At 39.6% G+C, this 17,965-nt stretch overlaps 1 protein-coding gene across 1 annotated transcript in view; it reads left to right on the forward strand.

Moving 5' to 3' along the window:
- The window catches only part of VAV3 (vav guanine nucleotide exchange factor 3), a 362,307-nt gene that overhangs the window by 166,531 nt on the left and 177,811 nt on the right, over positions 1–17,965 (forward strand). Inside the window, exons 4-9 of the mRNA XM_036089450.2 lie at positions 289–354; positions 6,994–7,102; positions 8,845–8,937; positions 11,170–11,238; positions 13,114–13,217; positions 14,512–14,611. Coding sequence (XP_035945343.1) covers positions 289–354; positions 6,994–7,102; positions 8,845–8,937; positions 11,170–11,238; positions 13,114–13,217; positions 14,512–14,611 — 541 coding nt within the window. The remainder of the gene's footprint in view (positions 1–288; positions 355–6,993; positions 7,103–8,844; positions 8,938–11,169; positions 11,239–13,113; positions 13,218–14,511; positions 14,612–17,965) is intronic.

Raw genomic sequence — 17,965 nt, forward strand, 5'->3', positions numbered from 1 at the left:
GATGAGCACGCGAGCATGTCCATAGCTGCTCAGGTGATGGCGGCGACAACTGGTATTGCTACAGCTAATTTGGGGTAGCAGGTGCCACAGTGTCCCTGGGGGACCCCATGCACCGCTATAGGACGGGCACTTTGGGAGAAGCACAGGCCGTTGTGTTTAAACATGATCACTGATCTGAGTACTGTCACTGAGCTTGTGCATTTAGTGAGAACTAAATGCCTGGCCTAGTGGTTGCTTATTCATCCTTGTTTTTTTTTTTTGTTTTTTTTTTTCCTCCCTCTCTTCTAGGCCCTTTCCAACAGAAGAGAGCATTAGTGATGAAGACATCTACAAAGGCCTTCCTGACTTAATAGAGTATGTTGGGCATCTTCAAAATTAAACCACTGCCAATGTTTGCATCCTTTGTGGATTTTAACCATGGATGTTAAAATAGTTTTCTGAAGCGGAAAAGTGGCTTAATGATTAAGACGTGTAAGAATTAACCTCAAACTAGTGATGGAAATCTTCACCAGAAAATGGGCCTCATCTGGCTTTTAGTTCCTGTTGTGTGCCCCACGCCATGCCAGTCCCTCTGACGAGTGAAGAAACACTGCAATGAACTAAAATTTGGAAGTTTCTCAAAGGCATACTAGAGGTGGTGGGTGAAACTGGAATTAGACAGTTAAGGAACAATGACAAAGAAACAAGATCTGTCCTGGAGATGTAGGGCAGATAGTGCATGCTCTGTAAGTTCAAGGAAAGGCAAGATGAGCGTGGGCTGGAGTTCTTCAGGGAGTTTCATTACATGGTGTTTGTTTTGCACAGAGATTCCTTCTGGGCTTTATTGTTTAATAGTCAGGAGAGGCAAAAGGTGCTTGCACCTGATTATCTTCTGCTGATTGAATGACTTGTGCAGATTACAAATAAATATAAAAAATGATCCCCACCCTTCAAGGAACTGATGATAAAGATCAGGCATGTTTGCAAAGCATTATAGTAAGACATAGATTATGCTCTAAAAGGGATGCAGGTTCTGTGGAAATTCTCCCATTCATCCATCCTAATCCACCAGCACTCCAAGCTTGTTCTTGCTGTAGGACCTTTGCACTTGCTCCTTCCGCCCTTAGGGCTGACCCCTCACCATTCCAGCCCTTGCACAGATGTCCCTCCACAGAGAGGCCTTTCTGACTACCCTACCCAAATTGCTGCCGGCCCCTCACCTTGCTCTGTGGCTTTATGGCACTCACTACTGCCCGAGACAATCTTTGTCTCCATCTCCTCTTTAGAAGGTCAACTTTGTGAGGCCAGGAACTTTACCTTGTTCTTGGCTATCTTCCTAGAACTTTACACAGCATCTAGTATAATAGTAGGTCCTCAGTAAATATTTGTTTTCTGAATGATTAAGCAAAATTGCATCAAGCATCTCCTGTTTGCCAGCATTCTGCTTCAGGCCTGAGCTATCTCGTCAGTTCATACGAGCTTATCGAGTGCCTGTTTCTGTGCTAACCATGTTACGTGCATTATCTCGTGTCATAACCGCAACATGATGAGGTTGTTCCTATTATCCCAATTTATGAAGGAGAAAGCTGAATTGTGGAAAGCTAAGAAACTTGCTGGAAGTCACCGAACTAGGAAGTTTTAGTCTTTGGATTTGAACCCAGACAGTTCTCACTCCAGAGCTGAGGCTCTTCCTCACTGCATGGACCCCTGGAAGCACCCTGAGGTGCCCCCCCCAAGAACTTCCAGTAGAAGAACAGAGGAGAATGCTGACAGGATGGCCAGCAGCTTGTCCCAGAATAGGTGGTACTTGGATGGGCCTTGAAATTTTATGTTTTAAATGTGGATGAAGGATAGTTTCTTAGCTCTTCTTAAAACCTCCAACAGCTCACTGATCTTGAGCAAGATTGATGCTGATTGTCTCACTGAATTGGCTACAGTCTTGATAAAGTGACTGTAAGGTTCTGGTAATATAGCCAAATCCTTTGAAATATTAGGAAGAATATATTATTTCTTGGAGCACGTGGGTGGTTCAGTTGGTTAAGTGTCCGACTCTTGATTTCAGCTGAGGTCATGATCTCAGGGTTGTGAGATCGAGCCCCGAGCTGGGCTCCATGCTCAGCACGGAGTCTGCTTGAGATTCTCTCTCCCTCACCCTCCTCCCCTCCTCCCACTCCCACCCCCCCCTTTCTCTTAAATAAATAAAATAAAATCTTTAAAAAAGAATATATTACTTCTAGGGCTATTATGATGTTCTTTTTTTAAGCCCCACCAGTTGTCACTTATACTTACTAATTTTCATAGCCTTCCCTCATCTTTTTGTGTTGATGTCAGGATAAATCCTGAGAGGATGCACCCCTAGCTAAGTCTGGAGAAGCTGGGCTCCTGAGCCAGCTGCTCTAAGACACCAGCTCACGCTCTGGGAGAGGCAACCTGCTGCAACTCTCCATCTGGTGGTGGAAGGTCCAAACGTGGTGTTATTCCTACAATTGCTTGCTTTTGATTTTCAGTCTTAGCTTTGTTATGATCTCTATGGGCTCATATCCTTAAGTCTGACTTTTAGGGGTGAAGTCACCCCAAGGGAAGCCCTTAGAACCAACACTGGCCTCCTCCCTACTGCAGAGGGAATCATTCTGTTCTCACAATGGAGAGAAACAGACACAGAATGGAATGGAGAGGGTGTGAGATGGCTAGGCTGCACAGTGTCTGCTTTTTCTACTTTTATGATCAGGGTGTTAGTCACGGCCATATATAGATGACCTAGACACAGAAAAAGTAATGTAGATTATTGTTGATTTGTTGGCCATCTGAAGAATCACATCCTTCGCCGCTCCCACCCCCCGCTCATTTTATGCAGGTCAGGAAGTCTTGACCAAACTATGAGCAAGAAAAGCTGCCTTAGTATGGGATTGAATAACAAAACCCAAAGCATTTTAGCCCAATCTTGAGTGTGTGTGTGTGTGTGTGCGCACATGCACGTGCATACACACATGCGTGTGTGTCACTCCTACAATTCTTTTTAAAAACTTTTTTCTAGTTTTATTGAGAATAATTGACATATATCCTTGTGTAAGTTTAAGGAGTATGGCATGATGGTTTATTTACATATATTGTGAAATGATTACCACAATAGGGTCAGCTAACATCTATCCATCCGATATAGATACAATTAAAAGAAAAGGTTAAAAAAAATTCTTCTTGTGATGAGAACCCTTAAGATTTACTGTTCTAACAACTTTCCTGTGTACCGTGCAGCAGTGTTAGCTTTGGTCATTGTGTCATACATTTGATCCCTAGTCCTTATTTACCTGATTGATGGAAGTTTGCACCTTTTAACTACCTTCTTCCAATTATCCCTCCCCCTCTCCACCATCTCTGATCTCCCCAAGTCTGATCTATTTTACAATGAGGTTTTTTTTTTTTTTTTTTTTTTAGATTCCATATAAATGAGATCACACAGTGTTTGTCTTTCTTGGTCTTATTTTACTCAGCATAATGCCTTCATGGTCCATCCATGTTATTGCAATTGGTAGAATTTCCTCATTTTTTTATGCTGAATCATATTCCATTGTGTGTATATATATACTGCAACTTCTTTATGCATTCATCCATCAGTGGACTTGTAGGTTGTGTCCATGTCTTGGTTATTGTAAATATGCTGCTCTGAACATGAAGGTGCAGATTTCATTTTGAGTTAGTGTTTTTGTTTCCTTTGGATATATTCCCAGAAGTGGAATTCCTGGATCATATTATATTTCTATTTTTAATTTTTTGAGGAACTTCCACACTGTTTTCCGTAGTGACTGCACCCATATATAGTCCCACCAACAGTGCATGAGGGGTCCCTTTTCTCCACATCCTCACCAGGATTTATCTCTTGTCTTTTGATGATGGCCATTCTAACAGGCATGGGATGGTATCTCATGTGGTTTAAGTTTCATTTTCTTTTTTTTTTTTTTTTTTTTTTTATTTTTATTTTTTTTAAAGATTTTATTTATTTGACAGAGAGAGAGACAGCGAGAGAGGGAACACAAGCAGGGGGAGTGGGAGAGGGAGAAGCAGGCTTCCCGCTGAGCAGGGAGCCCGATGTGGGGCTCGATCCCAGGACCCTGGGATCGTGACCTGAGCCGAAGGCAGACGCTTAACGACTGAGCCACCCAGGCGCCCTAAGTTTCATTTTCTTAATGACTAGTTATGTTGAGCATCTTTTCATGTACCTTTTGGCCCTTCATATATCTTTGGAGAAATGTCTATTCAGGTCCTTTGCCCATTTTTAAATTGGGTTGTTTTGTTGTGGTTATATGAGTTGTATTAGTCCTTTATATATTTTGGATACTAACCTCTTCAGATAGATGGTTTGTAAACATTTTTTTTTCCCCATTCCATATGTTGTCTTTTCACCTTATTGATGGTTTCTTTTGCTGTGCAGAAGCTTTCTAGTTTGATGCAGTCCAGCTTATTTATTTTTGATCTTGTTGCTTGTGCTTTAAGTGTTGTATCTCCTACAATGGTAAAAGAAAAACCTGTATGTATTCATACAGCATGTGCCTCTACCCTCATAGGAAATAGTCAAGAGCAACACTTCAGCAAGATGAGGTGTTCTTTCGGGGGTGGGAGTGGTGGTCAAAGACAGTGGAGCTGGGATTAGGAGTAGCAGGGAAATGGATTTCACAGCCTAGCTTCTTGTTGAACAGGATCTCTTCTGATGCAGAGCCTGTTCCTTTACTATTCCTTATCTCCACTCCCTCATGGACTCATCAAACCTTCCTATCCTTTGATGTGTTATAGAAAATGTCCAGACTGGTTTAACTGCCCCCGTTCTCTGGTTGGGTTGCCTGCCTAAACCCCTCAGTATGGTAATTCTGGAATTACCTAATGACTTAGCATCTGCCCAGTTTTCCTGAGTAGGAAGCTGAGTAGCCTCCTTCACTCCTTTCCCCTTCTCCCTAATTCTGACTGGTCACCAAGTCTGGTTGACTGCACCTGACACGGTCTCTGAAGTCTGTTTCTCTCCTCATTTGCCTTCACTCTAGTTATGGCTCTCAAAATCTCTTACCCACAGGGTTTCATTTCTGGGCTTACTGTCTTCTTGTTGCCTCCACTCTGCCCTGATAGAAAACCCCCTCTTGCGTTCCAAATGCCCACATAAGGTTGTGCTTACAGGGTGTACGGCCTTTCACAGGTTGGTTTTAGCTCTTCCCTCTGGGGCTTACATTCACTTACCTGAATGGGACAACACTCTTGACATTGCTGTGCTCTTCAGACCTTCTGCCTTTGCAAGTGTTGGTATCTTTTGTCTGGAATGTTCCTTCCCCTTTTCCAGTGAGTATGTGTCACCTCTGACAGCAGAAACTGCGTCTGCCTCGTCTGCAGCCATATCTCTTGGAACATAGTAGTACTCAATTAGGAAATAGCTATTGAATAAATTGATAAATATATTCAAGATCCAGTTCAGTTGTAGTATCTGTTGTGAAGCCTTCCCTGACTTCTTTAGTCAGAGTTACTCTTTCCCTCGCTCATGCATTCTGCGTTCATCTGCTCTGTTGCACTTCTAGAATTACATGTTGGCATGCTATGCTCTACACTAGACTATGGGAGAGTCCTTGGATCCTCTTGATCTATGCATTCTTAGCACCAAAGAGTATGGACCTCAGTAGGTTCTTAGTAAATGTCTGCTGGGTGAGTGAATGGATGGACAGCTAACCCAAAGACAAATTTTTCTCAGAGCAGAGTTCTCTGAAACATTTGTTACCACCAGATCACTCTCCCTTAAGGCACCTTTCTTTCTTCTGGGTGTTTGATACAGTTCATTCCTGTCAAAGGCTTCCAAATAATCCTTCATGACAAACATAGACAACCTGGTGATTGAGCCTACTTTGAAAAATGATCCAAGTTGTAGAGTGACATTTACATACAGTGTTCTTATTTTTGTGCATATCAATTTACAATGTTCCATCTGCACAGGCCCAAGAAAGATGACAAGGGCTGGCAGTATTGAAGGAGTTGAATTTAGAAATGTCTAAATTTATTAATCTTAATTCTTTGGGATTATTAGTGATCGAGGCTATTTATAGAAGTCTTGAACTGAAAGGAAAAGCTTAAGGAGTAGTAACAGAACAGTAACAAAGTATTTCTACTTTGACTAAATGGGTTTATGATATATGAAGGGTTTAGGAAAGGTAGATCAGTCAGTCAGTGTGTATGTGCTCATTGGGAGCTTTAAAAATAGGGATGGTTTTCAACTATCAGAGGCCAGCAGATTTCAAATGGTATTTAAAAATGCCTTGTGGGCTTGGGACCATTTCTTTAAACAATACAGACAAAACAGGTAATAGCAGAATCTGGCTGAATGGGGGACTTGGGGAGACCCTCTGAGTGGGCTGGAAGAAGCATGGTTGGAGAACCATTGCATTAGATATCGGTAGTAATAACCCTGCATAAAATGTTGCTTTTAAAAGACCATTTATAAACTATGAGATCCTCCCCAACTTCCCTGTCTTTCCCATATCAGACCCATTAATATAGATGAGCAGCCTCAGGCCTTGAAATAGGAAAAGTGGGGGCAGTAGGATAGAGTGATTAGAACACTTAGAATGTAAGAGGCTCAGTTTTAAATCTGGACCTGCCACGGACTAGCTGTGTTTTCATGGGCAAGTCAAATAAATAAACTTTAGTTCTCTCGACATCCTTATCTCTATAATGGATTAAATAATAATGCCTACCTGATAACACAGTGAATACTGGGCCTGGGCCAGCTACGTGAGATCCTGTATGCAGAGTGATCGTTTATGTGCGTGTACATAATACCCAGTGAATGTTAGCTGTCACTGCCGTCCTTGGTGGATTCTGTTGTTGGGAATTGTCCTCATTAAGAGGGAGAAAGGTGTAATGTAAAGCCTTGGACTCTTTCCGTGAATCCTGTTATATTTTTTCTCTGGATTTTCTACTAGGCTGTATGTAGCTATTGCATTTACTGCATAACAGAAAATGACCTGAGTATCCTACCCTTTGTTTCAGTGAAACACACGTAGAAGATGAAGAAGGTCTCTACGACTGTGTTTATGGGGAAGATGAAGGTGGAGAAGTCTATGAGGACTTAATGAAAGCAGAGGAAGCACATCAACCCGTAGGCTCCCACTTGCCTTATGTTTCAAGTTACTTTGAGTATTTTATTAGGACAGTGATTCCTTGCAAGACTGATTCATATAATTATTTATGTAACTTCTGCTGGAATAGTTTTTTGTTTTCTTTTTACCTTTGCTACCTTTTAACTATATAATTGACTTCCTGCATTTGGAAACACATGGACATGACATTTTGCAGTTCAAAACAACCACAGGGAATCTCTGGTCTTGTCCTTTAATTTTCCTTGTAAGGAAAGCAAGTCTGAGAGAGAAATGATGTGCCATGCAGCTAAATAGTGGCAGAGTGGCAATAGAACAGAATTCCAGGGAATCACGAAATTACATTATCATGAAAGGAAATCTTCTCTTACCAAGCAGTTAAATCTTCTTTAAATTTGATGTAGCATTAAGTATATGTTAAAGAATATTTCTTCATATTTGTTAGGGGTAGAAGAAGCAGTATTTTTTTCTTTTGTTTCACTAAAGGGGCTCCTAGAATTTTTACTGTTTTATAAACTTAGTTTCACATATCGTCATAGTATGAGCCCACAATGGTTTATCTGCCATTAAAATATCTAAAACATTCAGAAAGAACTACTTTGAATTTTTTTCTCACCTATAATTTGAAAAAAATGGTCAGTTGCCTAGGCTTTCATTAATGTCTTTTTTTTTATACAAAAGCTGGGTGGTGGTTTAGGGTTTTTTTTTTTTTTTTTTTAGTGCTTTGATGAATTTCCTCCACTCTCTTTATAGTCTTGCCTTTAATAAAAGGCTGGAGGTTTGTCCAGTGCCCCATATAGGGAGCAGTAGCTTCCATGGGAAGGAAACAAGTTACCTGGTCTGTGTTTGGTAAATGTAATGAATGCACTTTAACCCACTGTGAGCTGACAGGCTGCCTGTGGCAGGATTTTGAGTATTTTTAGGTGACAGGGTATCATCTGTATTTCCTAGAATCATCATCTGCTTTGGGTACCAGCAAATTCTTCAGTGTGTTTCCCAAGGGCAGTTCTTCATTCAGCTAACAGTGCCGGGTTGTTTATACCGGACAGGGTTAACAGCAGTGATCATTTAAATGTGTAGGGTCCTCCTTGTATACTCCTCAGGGTGCTATGTGCTTTACCAGGTTATCTTATTTACAGTTCCTTGGAGTTGGAACTATAATTCTCTCTGTGTTGTAGATGAGAAAACTGAGACACAGAGAAAATAGGTAACTTGTTCATAATACCAAGCTAATAACAGAAAAACTGGTACTCAAACCCAATTCTATCTGATCCCCCATACCTTTGATCTTCATGTTATGCTCTTAATACCTCCAGTCTTAACACTAGTAGGTGAGCCAAACACCAAGATACTAACTCTTAAAAAAGTATTTTAAGATTTTTATCTATCAAATATCCTTTTATTTTGCAAGTATTTCTATAGCACTTGTAAAGTATGCTGTACGTTAAGAAAACTATATTACACCATGTGTGATGTTTCCAGATTCAATAATGAAATAGATGAAATAATGAAAGTGATGTTTTCAGTATAAAGAGTGTCTATACTCAGAAATTTATTTTTAATTATTTAAAACTGTTTCATTTACATGGTTCAAAATTTTAACAGATACTTCGTAAATGCAATAAATATCTTTCAGTTATATGTTTTATGAGAATGGAAAGCTTAAGAAAGTCAGTGATTTTGACTACCAGAGAGATTAACACATATGTTTGATTAAATAATTTTTTGATAATTCTAATTGCAGAAATGTCCAGAAAATGACATACGAAGTTGCTGCCTAGCAGAAATTAAGCAGACAGAAGAAAAATACACAGAAACATTGGAGTCAATAGAAAAAGTAAGTTATCAGGTATTATTTTTGATGCCTAAGTACTGCACTTTATAGTTAATATAGAAGACACTATGTCTACTGTGTATTTTCTACGTTTCAGTAGGACTTTGGATTTAAAGGTCTCAAAGCAGATTTATTCCTTCCACAACTAGCTACTGATGTCTTAATCTCGGAATGGCACGGTGGTAGACACCAGGGCTATAGCAGGAAGCACAACAGAACTCTGGTTCTCATGATACTCTCTCTCCTATGGGAGAGTTTATAATTTAAGCAAATTAAGTGTGCCAGGTGGTGATAAAGTCTCTGAAGAAAAATCAGTCAGGGAAAGAGGATAGAGAGTGATGGAGGTGGGCTGGTTTTATTTTATATAAAGTGATAATGGAAGGTCTGTGGTAAGATCACATTAAAGACAGACAGCTGAGGGAATTGAGGGAGCAAGCTGTGCCAACATCCCAGAGACGACAGTTCCTGGGAGAAAGGCCCTCAGATGAGACCGTGTTCCGCATGTTCCAAGGAACAGCAGTAGCCCAGGTGGCTGAAGCAGCATGAGTGAAGAGAAGCAGTGAGCGTGGAGAGCTGGTGAGCCACCGCATCCTGTGGGGGGCATAGAGAACACTAGCTCAAAGGTGGACTGGGTGAGTAGAAGGAGGGACGTGATCTAATGTAAGTTTTTCACAGCTCGTTCTGACTTCTTGGGAGAAAAGTTAGAAGGCTACTGCAGTAATTGGATTGACAGAACATGATAGTATTTGTAGAGCTGGCGAGGAATGGTCAGATTCTGAATAAATTTTGCAAGTAGAGCCAAGTGGATTAGATGATGAATTAGATGAAGGATGTCTAAGAAAGAGAGCAATCAGGAATGCTAGGTTTATAGCATGAATAACTGCCTGAGTGGTGAAGATTGTCACTGAGATGGGGAGGACAGGTTTGGAAATCATGAGTCTGTTGGGACATACTAAATTTACAATACTTCTCAGTTTCCAAGGGGCTGTGCTGAGGAGGGAGTTAGATATATGAGGCTGGCATTAAGGGGAAAAGTTGAACTGGCCGTTAGCATGATGCAAAGGAATCTATAAGGCTGTGGTACTGAATGAATTCACCTAGGGAATGGATGTTGCTAGAGGAGAGGTTTGAGGCCACCTCTGGTGACTTCCACATTTAGAGGTCAGGAAAATGAGAACCAGGAGAAAGTTTTGGACATTTAGGAAAAGAGCTGAAGGTGTGGAAGAGTTGTTTGGGAGGAGGGTGGGAGTAAATTGATTAGGGGAATGTAGTAGGATTATGCAGTATCACAGGCTCAATTGAAAATTAGACTATCAATCTAGTTCATGTTTAACTTCTTAGGTCAGGTACAACGTCCATAGCAAGCTAAATTTAACCAGGTTTTTTCTTCTTCCAGAAAAGCACAGTGGAAGAGGAGAGTAGAGAGTAAGGGTATATGCAGAGAAGTGATTCTTATGATGGTTTATGGAGTGTAAACTGGGTAGGAAGGGAAGTGAGGACGTGAGAGACATAGGCTGTTCAGTGGATGGGCAGACCCAATGGGGTTGAAGAAGTCCTTGAAGGAATGAGCTGTCAAGGTAGGGGGTAATGGTCAGAGAGCTGATTGCTTGAAATTAATGCTATTAGAGCCTTGCAGTTGTTGCCAATGAGAAGGTCTCGGGATGTGACCACCAGAGTAGGGAGCTGAGCTGGGATGGGACACAAGATTACTGGAAGTCAAGGAACTGAAAGGCCAGGCTATTGGGAGGATCATCTGCACAGATACTGAGATTGCCAGAAGTGGACAGTGGAGTGGTAATGGAAAGCAATATGGCAGGTCAAGAACTAAAATTCTCAAAGAATGAAGGAGATGATCCATAAATTGCACAAATACATAATTGATCTCAGGGACCTAGAATCTCTATAAGGCATTTGAGGGATATTTTTATCAGTCCTGTATCTCCAAAATACTGCCTTCCCCCCCCCCCCCCAATTTGGCCAACAGTGTTTTTTTTTCTTACTTTCAGAAGTATTTATTGCTGAAACCTTTTAGTCTATACTTTAAATGTGTTAACTTGTATTATGTCTTTATATCTCTATTCAAGTATAAAATCTTTAAGATAGAGAAAATAGTATCTGCTTTTTTCTTGGTAGTCATTATATGGATAAACAATTGACTTTCAATAAATATTATTTGTTGATGCAAAACTATTATTAGGATAAGTTGTGCTTAATTATTCTGTTCTATCCTTGTAGTATTTCATGGCACCACTAAAAAGATTTCTGACAGCAGCAGAATTTGACTCAGTATTCATCAACATTCCTGTAAGTAAAAATATGCTAGCTAAAATTGTGGTATACTTCTATAAAATCCCTATCTTCTTATTGGGTTCCAGATTCCTATTTAATATTTTCCTGTATTCTTGAAGAATTTTAACTCTATTTTTTGGCTCCTGAGTTCTTATATCCTTATTTTCTAGAAATAAAGGATATGTCATATCTTCAGCCAAAGTCAGTTGAGATGCAAGCTGAACATGCATGGATAAGATTCATGTATTATCCTTAACTGCTTGTCAGGAAGAGGTAGTCTAATTTAGGGAATCCCTGGTGCCGCTGTCTGTCTTGTGGGATCCCCCTTATGGTCCGCTCCCTGCTGTCTTGCTACTCCAGCCCCTCAGCCCCATCCTATAGATGCTGTCCTGTCCCCTCAACCCCGTCCTATGGACATTGATTTCTCCACTTCCTTGGCCTCTGCTCTGTGGTGCTTTCTGCTTCTGCTTCCAGTTGTACTAACCTTAACTCCCATTTCTGAAATGCACTACTTCCTTATGATTTAAGAGTCCATTTTAGTGGTTAGATGTGAGGAGCTTTTTTTTCACATTTATGTAAGCATTTTGAATTTCAGAACCCCTTCCAATTACCTTATAATCTTAAAGGATAGTTACCTAGAAGCATTGAAACAAACCAAATGCTGTGCCCAGCGAGGTCATAGTAGGCAAGATTCAAGTTCTTAAACCTCTAAAACTGGATTGGGTTTTAATAGATGGCTCATGGATACACTAAACAGCACAAGTTTGCTTGTTTCACCTGAAAGTTCCCTACTATTTTGGTTGTCATGTTCAGTGTCTATGTGCATCAGTCAGTTTGGGGGTTATTGTCCTTGTCCCTGATTTTGGCCAGATGAAGATATTCTCATTGATTCATAGCATAGCAGGAAGAAAAAAGTCACAATATCAGGTGAACATTTAGCATAAAGCAAATCACATATTCTAGGAAGATGAGGCTCTTGAACCATCTCGCTGCTGTCGCTGTAACATAGGATGCATTTGACCGTCCTTAATCTTACAGCTTTAACATACTCTTCAACAAAATGACAGGGCCAACATATTCCTGTGTCCTTCACCCTGCTAAGGAAAGGGCTTGCTGTGAAGTCCCAAGGTACAGGGAAGGGATAATGGGGGAATTGGCACTTTGATTAGAATTTCCTCATTTCCTGGCTGTGACGTGTTATTTACTGTCTGACTGAAAATTACTTGCTTATCAGGAAAAGGTGGAATTCTGACTTCTGAGTTGCTCTAGCAAACTGCTTAGTACAATTTATCTGCTCTTTATTTATGCCATTAGTTGTCTGGTTTCAAGTAATTTAGTGTGATTATTGTTAGCTTAGCACCAGGACACCACTAATTGACCAAAGTGCAAATCTACAGTTTTATGTCCCAAGGACATGAGTCATTACTTTATTCTGTCAATAAAACATTAGGCACTCGGATAGTTTTATTTAAAAAATTAGAGTGATTATAATGAAAATGAGCTGTACATATTTTTATATAAGGAATAAATTACCCTTTAATAAATAGTGATATAATTTCTGCCCCCTCCAACAGGACACTGACAATTCAAGTCTGATCTGAAAGTGCTGTTTTCTATGCACTTGGCCTGTCTCCCTCCCCTTCCCTCCCCTTCTCTCCTCTCCTCTTCTCTCTCCTTCCCCCTTCTCCCCTTTCTCACTTCCCTTTCCCTCCTCCCCTTCCTCCTGTCTTTATCTGTGGTAGCAGGTTTATATATTGAGGGCATTCAACATAGCTTTGAAAGACAAGTCTAGCAACTGTAGGGATTTTCAGTTTGGGTGATTTTTTTTTTTTTTGGTCCTGATTTATAATTTCCTTTGACATGTTTTTTTTGTTTTTTTTCTTTCCTAAGGAGCTTGTAAAAGTTCATCGGAACCTAATGCAAGAGATTCATGATTCCATTGTAAATAAAAATGACCAGAACTTGTATCAAGTTTTCATTAACTACAAGGAAAGGTAACTTTTAACTTTTAAATGTTGTGGCTATCACTTTGTGATTATAGTGAGGGTTAGTATTAAAATTGCTCATAAATAACTATGAAGATATTGCATAGGTAGTAATTAGAACATGGGACAGTTAATCTCAGGGTAGTAGTTTGAGCTCTGTATGTGTATCAAGAAAAAGGGAAAAACAAAAACAAGGATCCAGAGTTTTGCACTGCAAGTCAGAAGGTTCAGGTTCTTTATCAGACCCTTTACCCCTGATTTCTGTAGTTTTCAGGAAGTCATTTTAACTCTCTGAGCCTCCTTTTCTCCATCTGTAAATGTTAGGAGTATATTAGCTGGTGCCTAGTGCTTGGTCCCACTCCCACATTTTATAATTCTCTCTTTAAGGCAGTTTTCCCTTCTAAGTTTGAAAAAAAATCTGACCAACTCATGTGTGTTAAAGTACCAAGAAATTTCACTTAAAATGTCATTCTCTCTTTTTAAATCAAGCACTGGAGTTCCTAGTGCTAAGAAGTGGCTAATGGATTGCTTTGCATCAACAACAGTTGGATAAACATGAACTCATTAGTAGTTTTTTTCTTCCCCCAATGGAAAATTAAAAGAAACAATAAATTACCCAACCTTTTTGTAAAATATCTGTATTACTCCACAGCTCCCCTTCCTGAAGCGGCCGCAGACTCCATGCAGTGCGAATTCTCTTCCATCTGGCACCGTTCAGGCCTCTCATTCATTCCTAATTTTCAGATACTGTATTTTCCTTAATTAAAAAGCAGGAAAGAGCAGGAGGTTTATTAATGAATGGAGTCATGAGTAGTGATTAAATAAAATTGTAGTGTAAAGTAAAACTGTTTCGGAGTGTGCATAAACAGTAAAAAGTTGATCTTTAATAGGAACATAAACAGAAATTTTTAATTTTGTTTTTGTGACATTCATGTGTACTTGATGTTAATGGTCATTAAGCCCGTTTGTAAAATCTACCTGCTGTAAAAATGTACGTAGAATTAATCCCATTCAAATTTAGAAATAAAAATTAGCCCTTTTAATAGCATAATGTGAGTGACCCTTATTCTGTGACTGCATGTGTGGTGTGCGTTTAAAAGAAATGAGAAAGCGGAGGTTCGGAGAGATGACTTGTAGTTTGCCCAGGGTCACGTAGGTAGTTAGAGACACAGGACAGGTGAGATTTGCTCTGATTCCCCCCAACTGTGGTTGTAAATAGATGGGAATTCTGCCTCTTCCCTTTCCACTTTATTCTGGCTTTTTTTTTTTGTCTTACGAATCTCTCTTTCTTTCTCCCTTTCAGGCTGGTTATTTATGGGCAGTACTGCAGTGGAGTGGAGTCGGCCATCTCTAGTTTAGACAACATTTCTAAGACAAAAGAAGATGTGAAACTGAAATTAGAGGTACCTGTTTATTTTTTGTTTGGTTGTGGAATAAAGTAAGATAAACCTTAAAGAAGAGGAGGGAGATGGTGGATGGGCAAAATGGGTGAAGGGGACAGGGAGATACAGGCTTCCAGTTATGGAATAAATAAGTCATGGAGATACAAGGCACAGTGTAAGGAATGTAGTCAGTGATATTGTAATAGTGATGTAAGGAGACAGATGGCAGCTACATTTGAGGTGAACACAGCATCGTGTATAAACTTGTCAAATCACTAAGTTGTACACCCGACACTAAGGAAACGTTTTGTGTCAACCATACCCCAAAAAAGAATAAGAACAAAAGTAGATATATTTCTTTTCAAGATCGGTGCGATAATAAATTTCCCCATGTATTCTAAATATAATTTCATGTCAACTTTATAAAATATTTTCATAGCTAGCTCTATAAAATATTAATGTGTTTGTAATAATATAACAGTAGTAAAATCTACGACTTATGGCTCTGTGTTTTACATGCATTATCTCGCTAGATCCTTATGACTCTGTGAGATACGTACAATTAATTTTCTTCCCTTATGGGTGAGAACACTGAGGTTCAGAGAGATTATGAGTAATTTGCCCAAGGTCAGCTAGGTAGAAAGAGGGACAGGAGAAGTAGGATATATGGAGATAATGTACATGTAGATTAAAAATGGTTATTAAAAATATAAGACATTTAGGGTCAGGTGTATAAAAGGGGCATGAATATTGCCCATAAGGGGGAAGACAAGACAGACACAAGATTAAGTCGTATGTGACAAGCAGTAATAGGGCTCTATGAGTAAGACTGATCACGTCAGTACAGGTAGAATGTGGGAGATTTCTCTGGAGAGGTAGTATTTGAGTTAGGTCATCAAAGAATGGAGTGAGTCTTGACAGGTGAGATTCCATGGAGAGCATTCTGACCAGATGATTTGGGAAAGTTTGAGAAATGGAGAGTAGGCCAGAATAAACAGAGCACATGGTAGCAATGGAAAATAAACCTGGAGATTGTGGGGTTGTTTTTTTTTTTTGTATATCATTTCTTTTTCACAAGAAGAGTGTACTTTCAAAGAACTTTTGCAAAAGATTATTTATATGTTATATGAATTATCGTCCCAATTATATTATCCATATGTTTGGATTTTCTTAAATGTTGGGTAGAGATACATAGTCAGCTCTTAAATGGCTGTGTTTGGCTTAGTTGACTCTCTAGTGTCCCCTTTGCTGTCTTTGTTCAATTTAGCAGTGAGGTCAGGTGATGAAAGGGAAAAAAGAGGCACATGATTTTCAAATTAGAACTCTTTCATTGCTTTAGCGCATTTGGTGTGATTTCATAACACCCATAATGGAGAAATATTGGTTAGAAAGTTTACCTATCAATAGGCTATCAAGCAACCATACTAACTCTCTATCATGGATCTTTTCCCCTTACTTCTTACAATCCTCTGATGATGCGGACTCTGTCTGCTGGTGGCTTGAGTCACTACTAAATTATATCCTGACAACCCTGTTAGTGTAAAGGGTTCATGCTCCTTTTGGGAGAACAGAACCTCAGAAGCATAGAGCTATAAGCTATCTTGATTCAAATTAAAATATGATGGTAAGACAAAACTTGACAACTTACACAACTAGTTCCTAACAGAGCTACCATTAGAGCTGTTTTTTTGTTTGTTTTTTAACAAAGATATAAAACTCTGGCTCAAGATAGGAGTCTGCAAGTCGTCAGTCAAACCTCCATTATACTCAGCATCGTTTAGATGTTCCTCTCCCTTCCTTCAGAGTCACAGTCAATGTCCTGCCTGTGACATACTCTGGGACTCTAGGAACATTGTTGTATGATCATTGTCTGAGGGAAAGAGAGAACCTCTGGCTGAGTTTGAAAGGCTCAGGGCAACGGGCTGCTGGCTGTCCTTTTTTGCCTAAAAAGTCACTACTTCTGACCAGGGCCCTGATTTGCAAGTATTGAATCAGACACTTACTGTGACACCTCAACAGATACTCTTTGCTGGGACTGTCCTCTGCAACTCCTGGCATGATAAAGGGAAAGCTGCCCTATTCTCCGTGTGTCTCTGCCTCCTTCATGTCTTCAGTATTTTGTTGTTGTTCTTTTTTTTTTTTAAGAGAAAGCGTGCGTGGGGGGGTGCGGGGCAAAGGGAGTGGGAGAGAGAATCTTAAGCAGACTCTAGCACCCTGAGATCATGACCTGAGCCAAAATCAAAAGTCAGATGCTTAACCGACTGAGCCACCCAGGCACCCCATGTCTTCAGTTTTGTGGTTACTTTTGCTCTTGGTGATTTTATCTTTTTTCTTTTCTACTTTGGAACCAAGATAACATAGGGCAAAATGTGACAGAGTCTCTTTGTCTTGTCCTGTAAGCTAGCTCATCCCTATTCCTTTATTTTCTTCTCAGTTAGAATTGGAGTTCATCTAAGCATGTGATTGGATGTTTTGGAAGACTCATTTCTACCCTTTATTTACTTTCAGTGCTAATAAGTATTTCACAACCTCAGACTCAGACTCCTCCCCAGTTGTAGGAAATGCCAGCAATGTTAGTTTTTTTACTTCCTGAGCCTGTAATTTAGAACTTCAAGGAACTAATTCTTTCCCCCACAGTTTTAAACTGACTTCTGTAACATAACAAAGTGAATTTTAAATGTATAACATTTCTCTCCCTAACACTATGTTAAGATGGTGTGTGTGTGTGTGTGTGTATATATATGTGTATATATATATATATATATATATATATAAAGTGTAAGATACAACCTCAGTTCCAAGGAGCTTAAAATGCAGCTAGGGAGATGAGACTCATTCATTATAATAATCTTAACAGTTTAACCTCCTATTTGAGACCCATGATCCAGAACTCTCCACAATCTGTAGAAGCAGGAAATCAGTTGAAATAGTTATTCTTCCCAGTGAACTGCAGCAATTGACAAGACATGAGCTAACTTGTCCAGATGTGTCCCCAGTTCTTGCTTGAGACCTGTAGTCAAATACTCATTAAGTCACTACGGTCATTAGAGCTAATGGTGTTTACTTTATAGGTCCTGATAATATATCCTTCCGTGTGCCAGAAAAGCTAAGTGTGGGCAAAGGGAAAACAAACTCATGAACAAAGCAGTATTTTCTTGAATGCAACTCTTTCTAGGAACTGGAAAATTCCTTGGTCTGGGATATGCAATTGTCTGAGGATTTTGGACTTAGTTTCTCACTAATAATAATAATTTTATGGAACTTTGTTATTTTTTAAAACTAGGTCACAAAAATATGTGAGAAACAGTAAAATCAGAAAAGCAACTTGTTCAAGGTTACACAGCCAAGCCTTGATTTGAAGTCATGCTTTGATAC

This window comes from Halichoerus grypus, chromosome 5, assembly GCF_964656455.1.
Source record: "Halichoerus grypus chromosome 5, mHalGry1.hap1.1, whole genome shotgun sequence".
NCBI classification, from domain to species: domain Eukaryota; kingdom Metazoa; phylum Chordata; class Mammalia; order Carnivora; family Phocidae; genus Halichoerus; species Halichoerus grypus.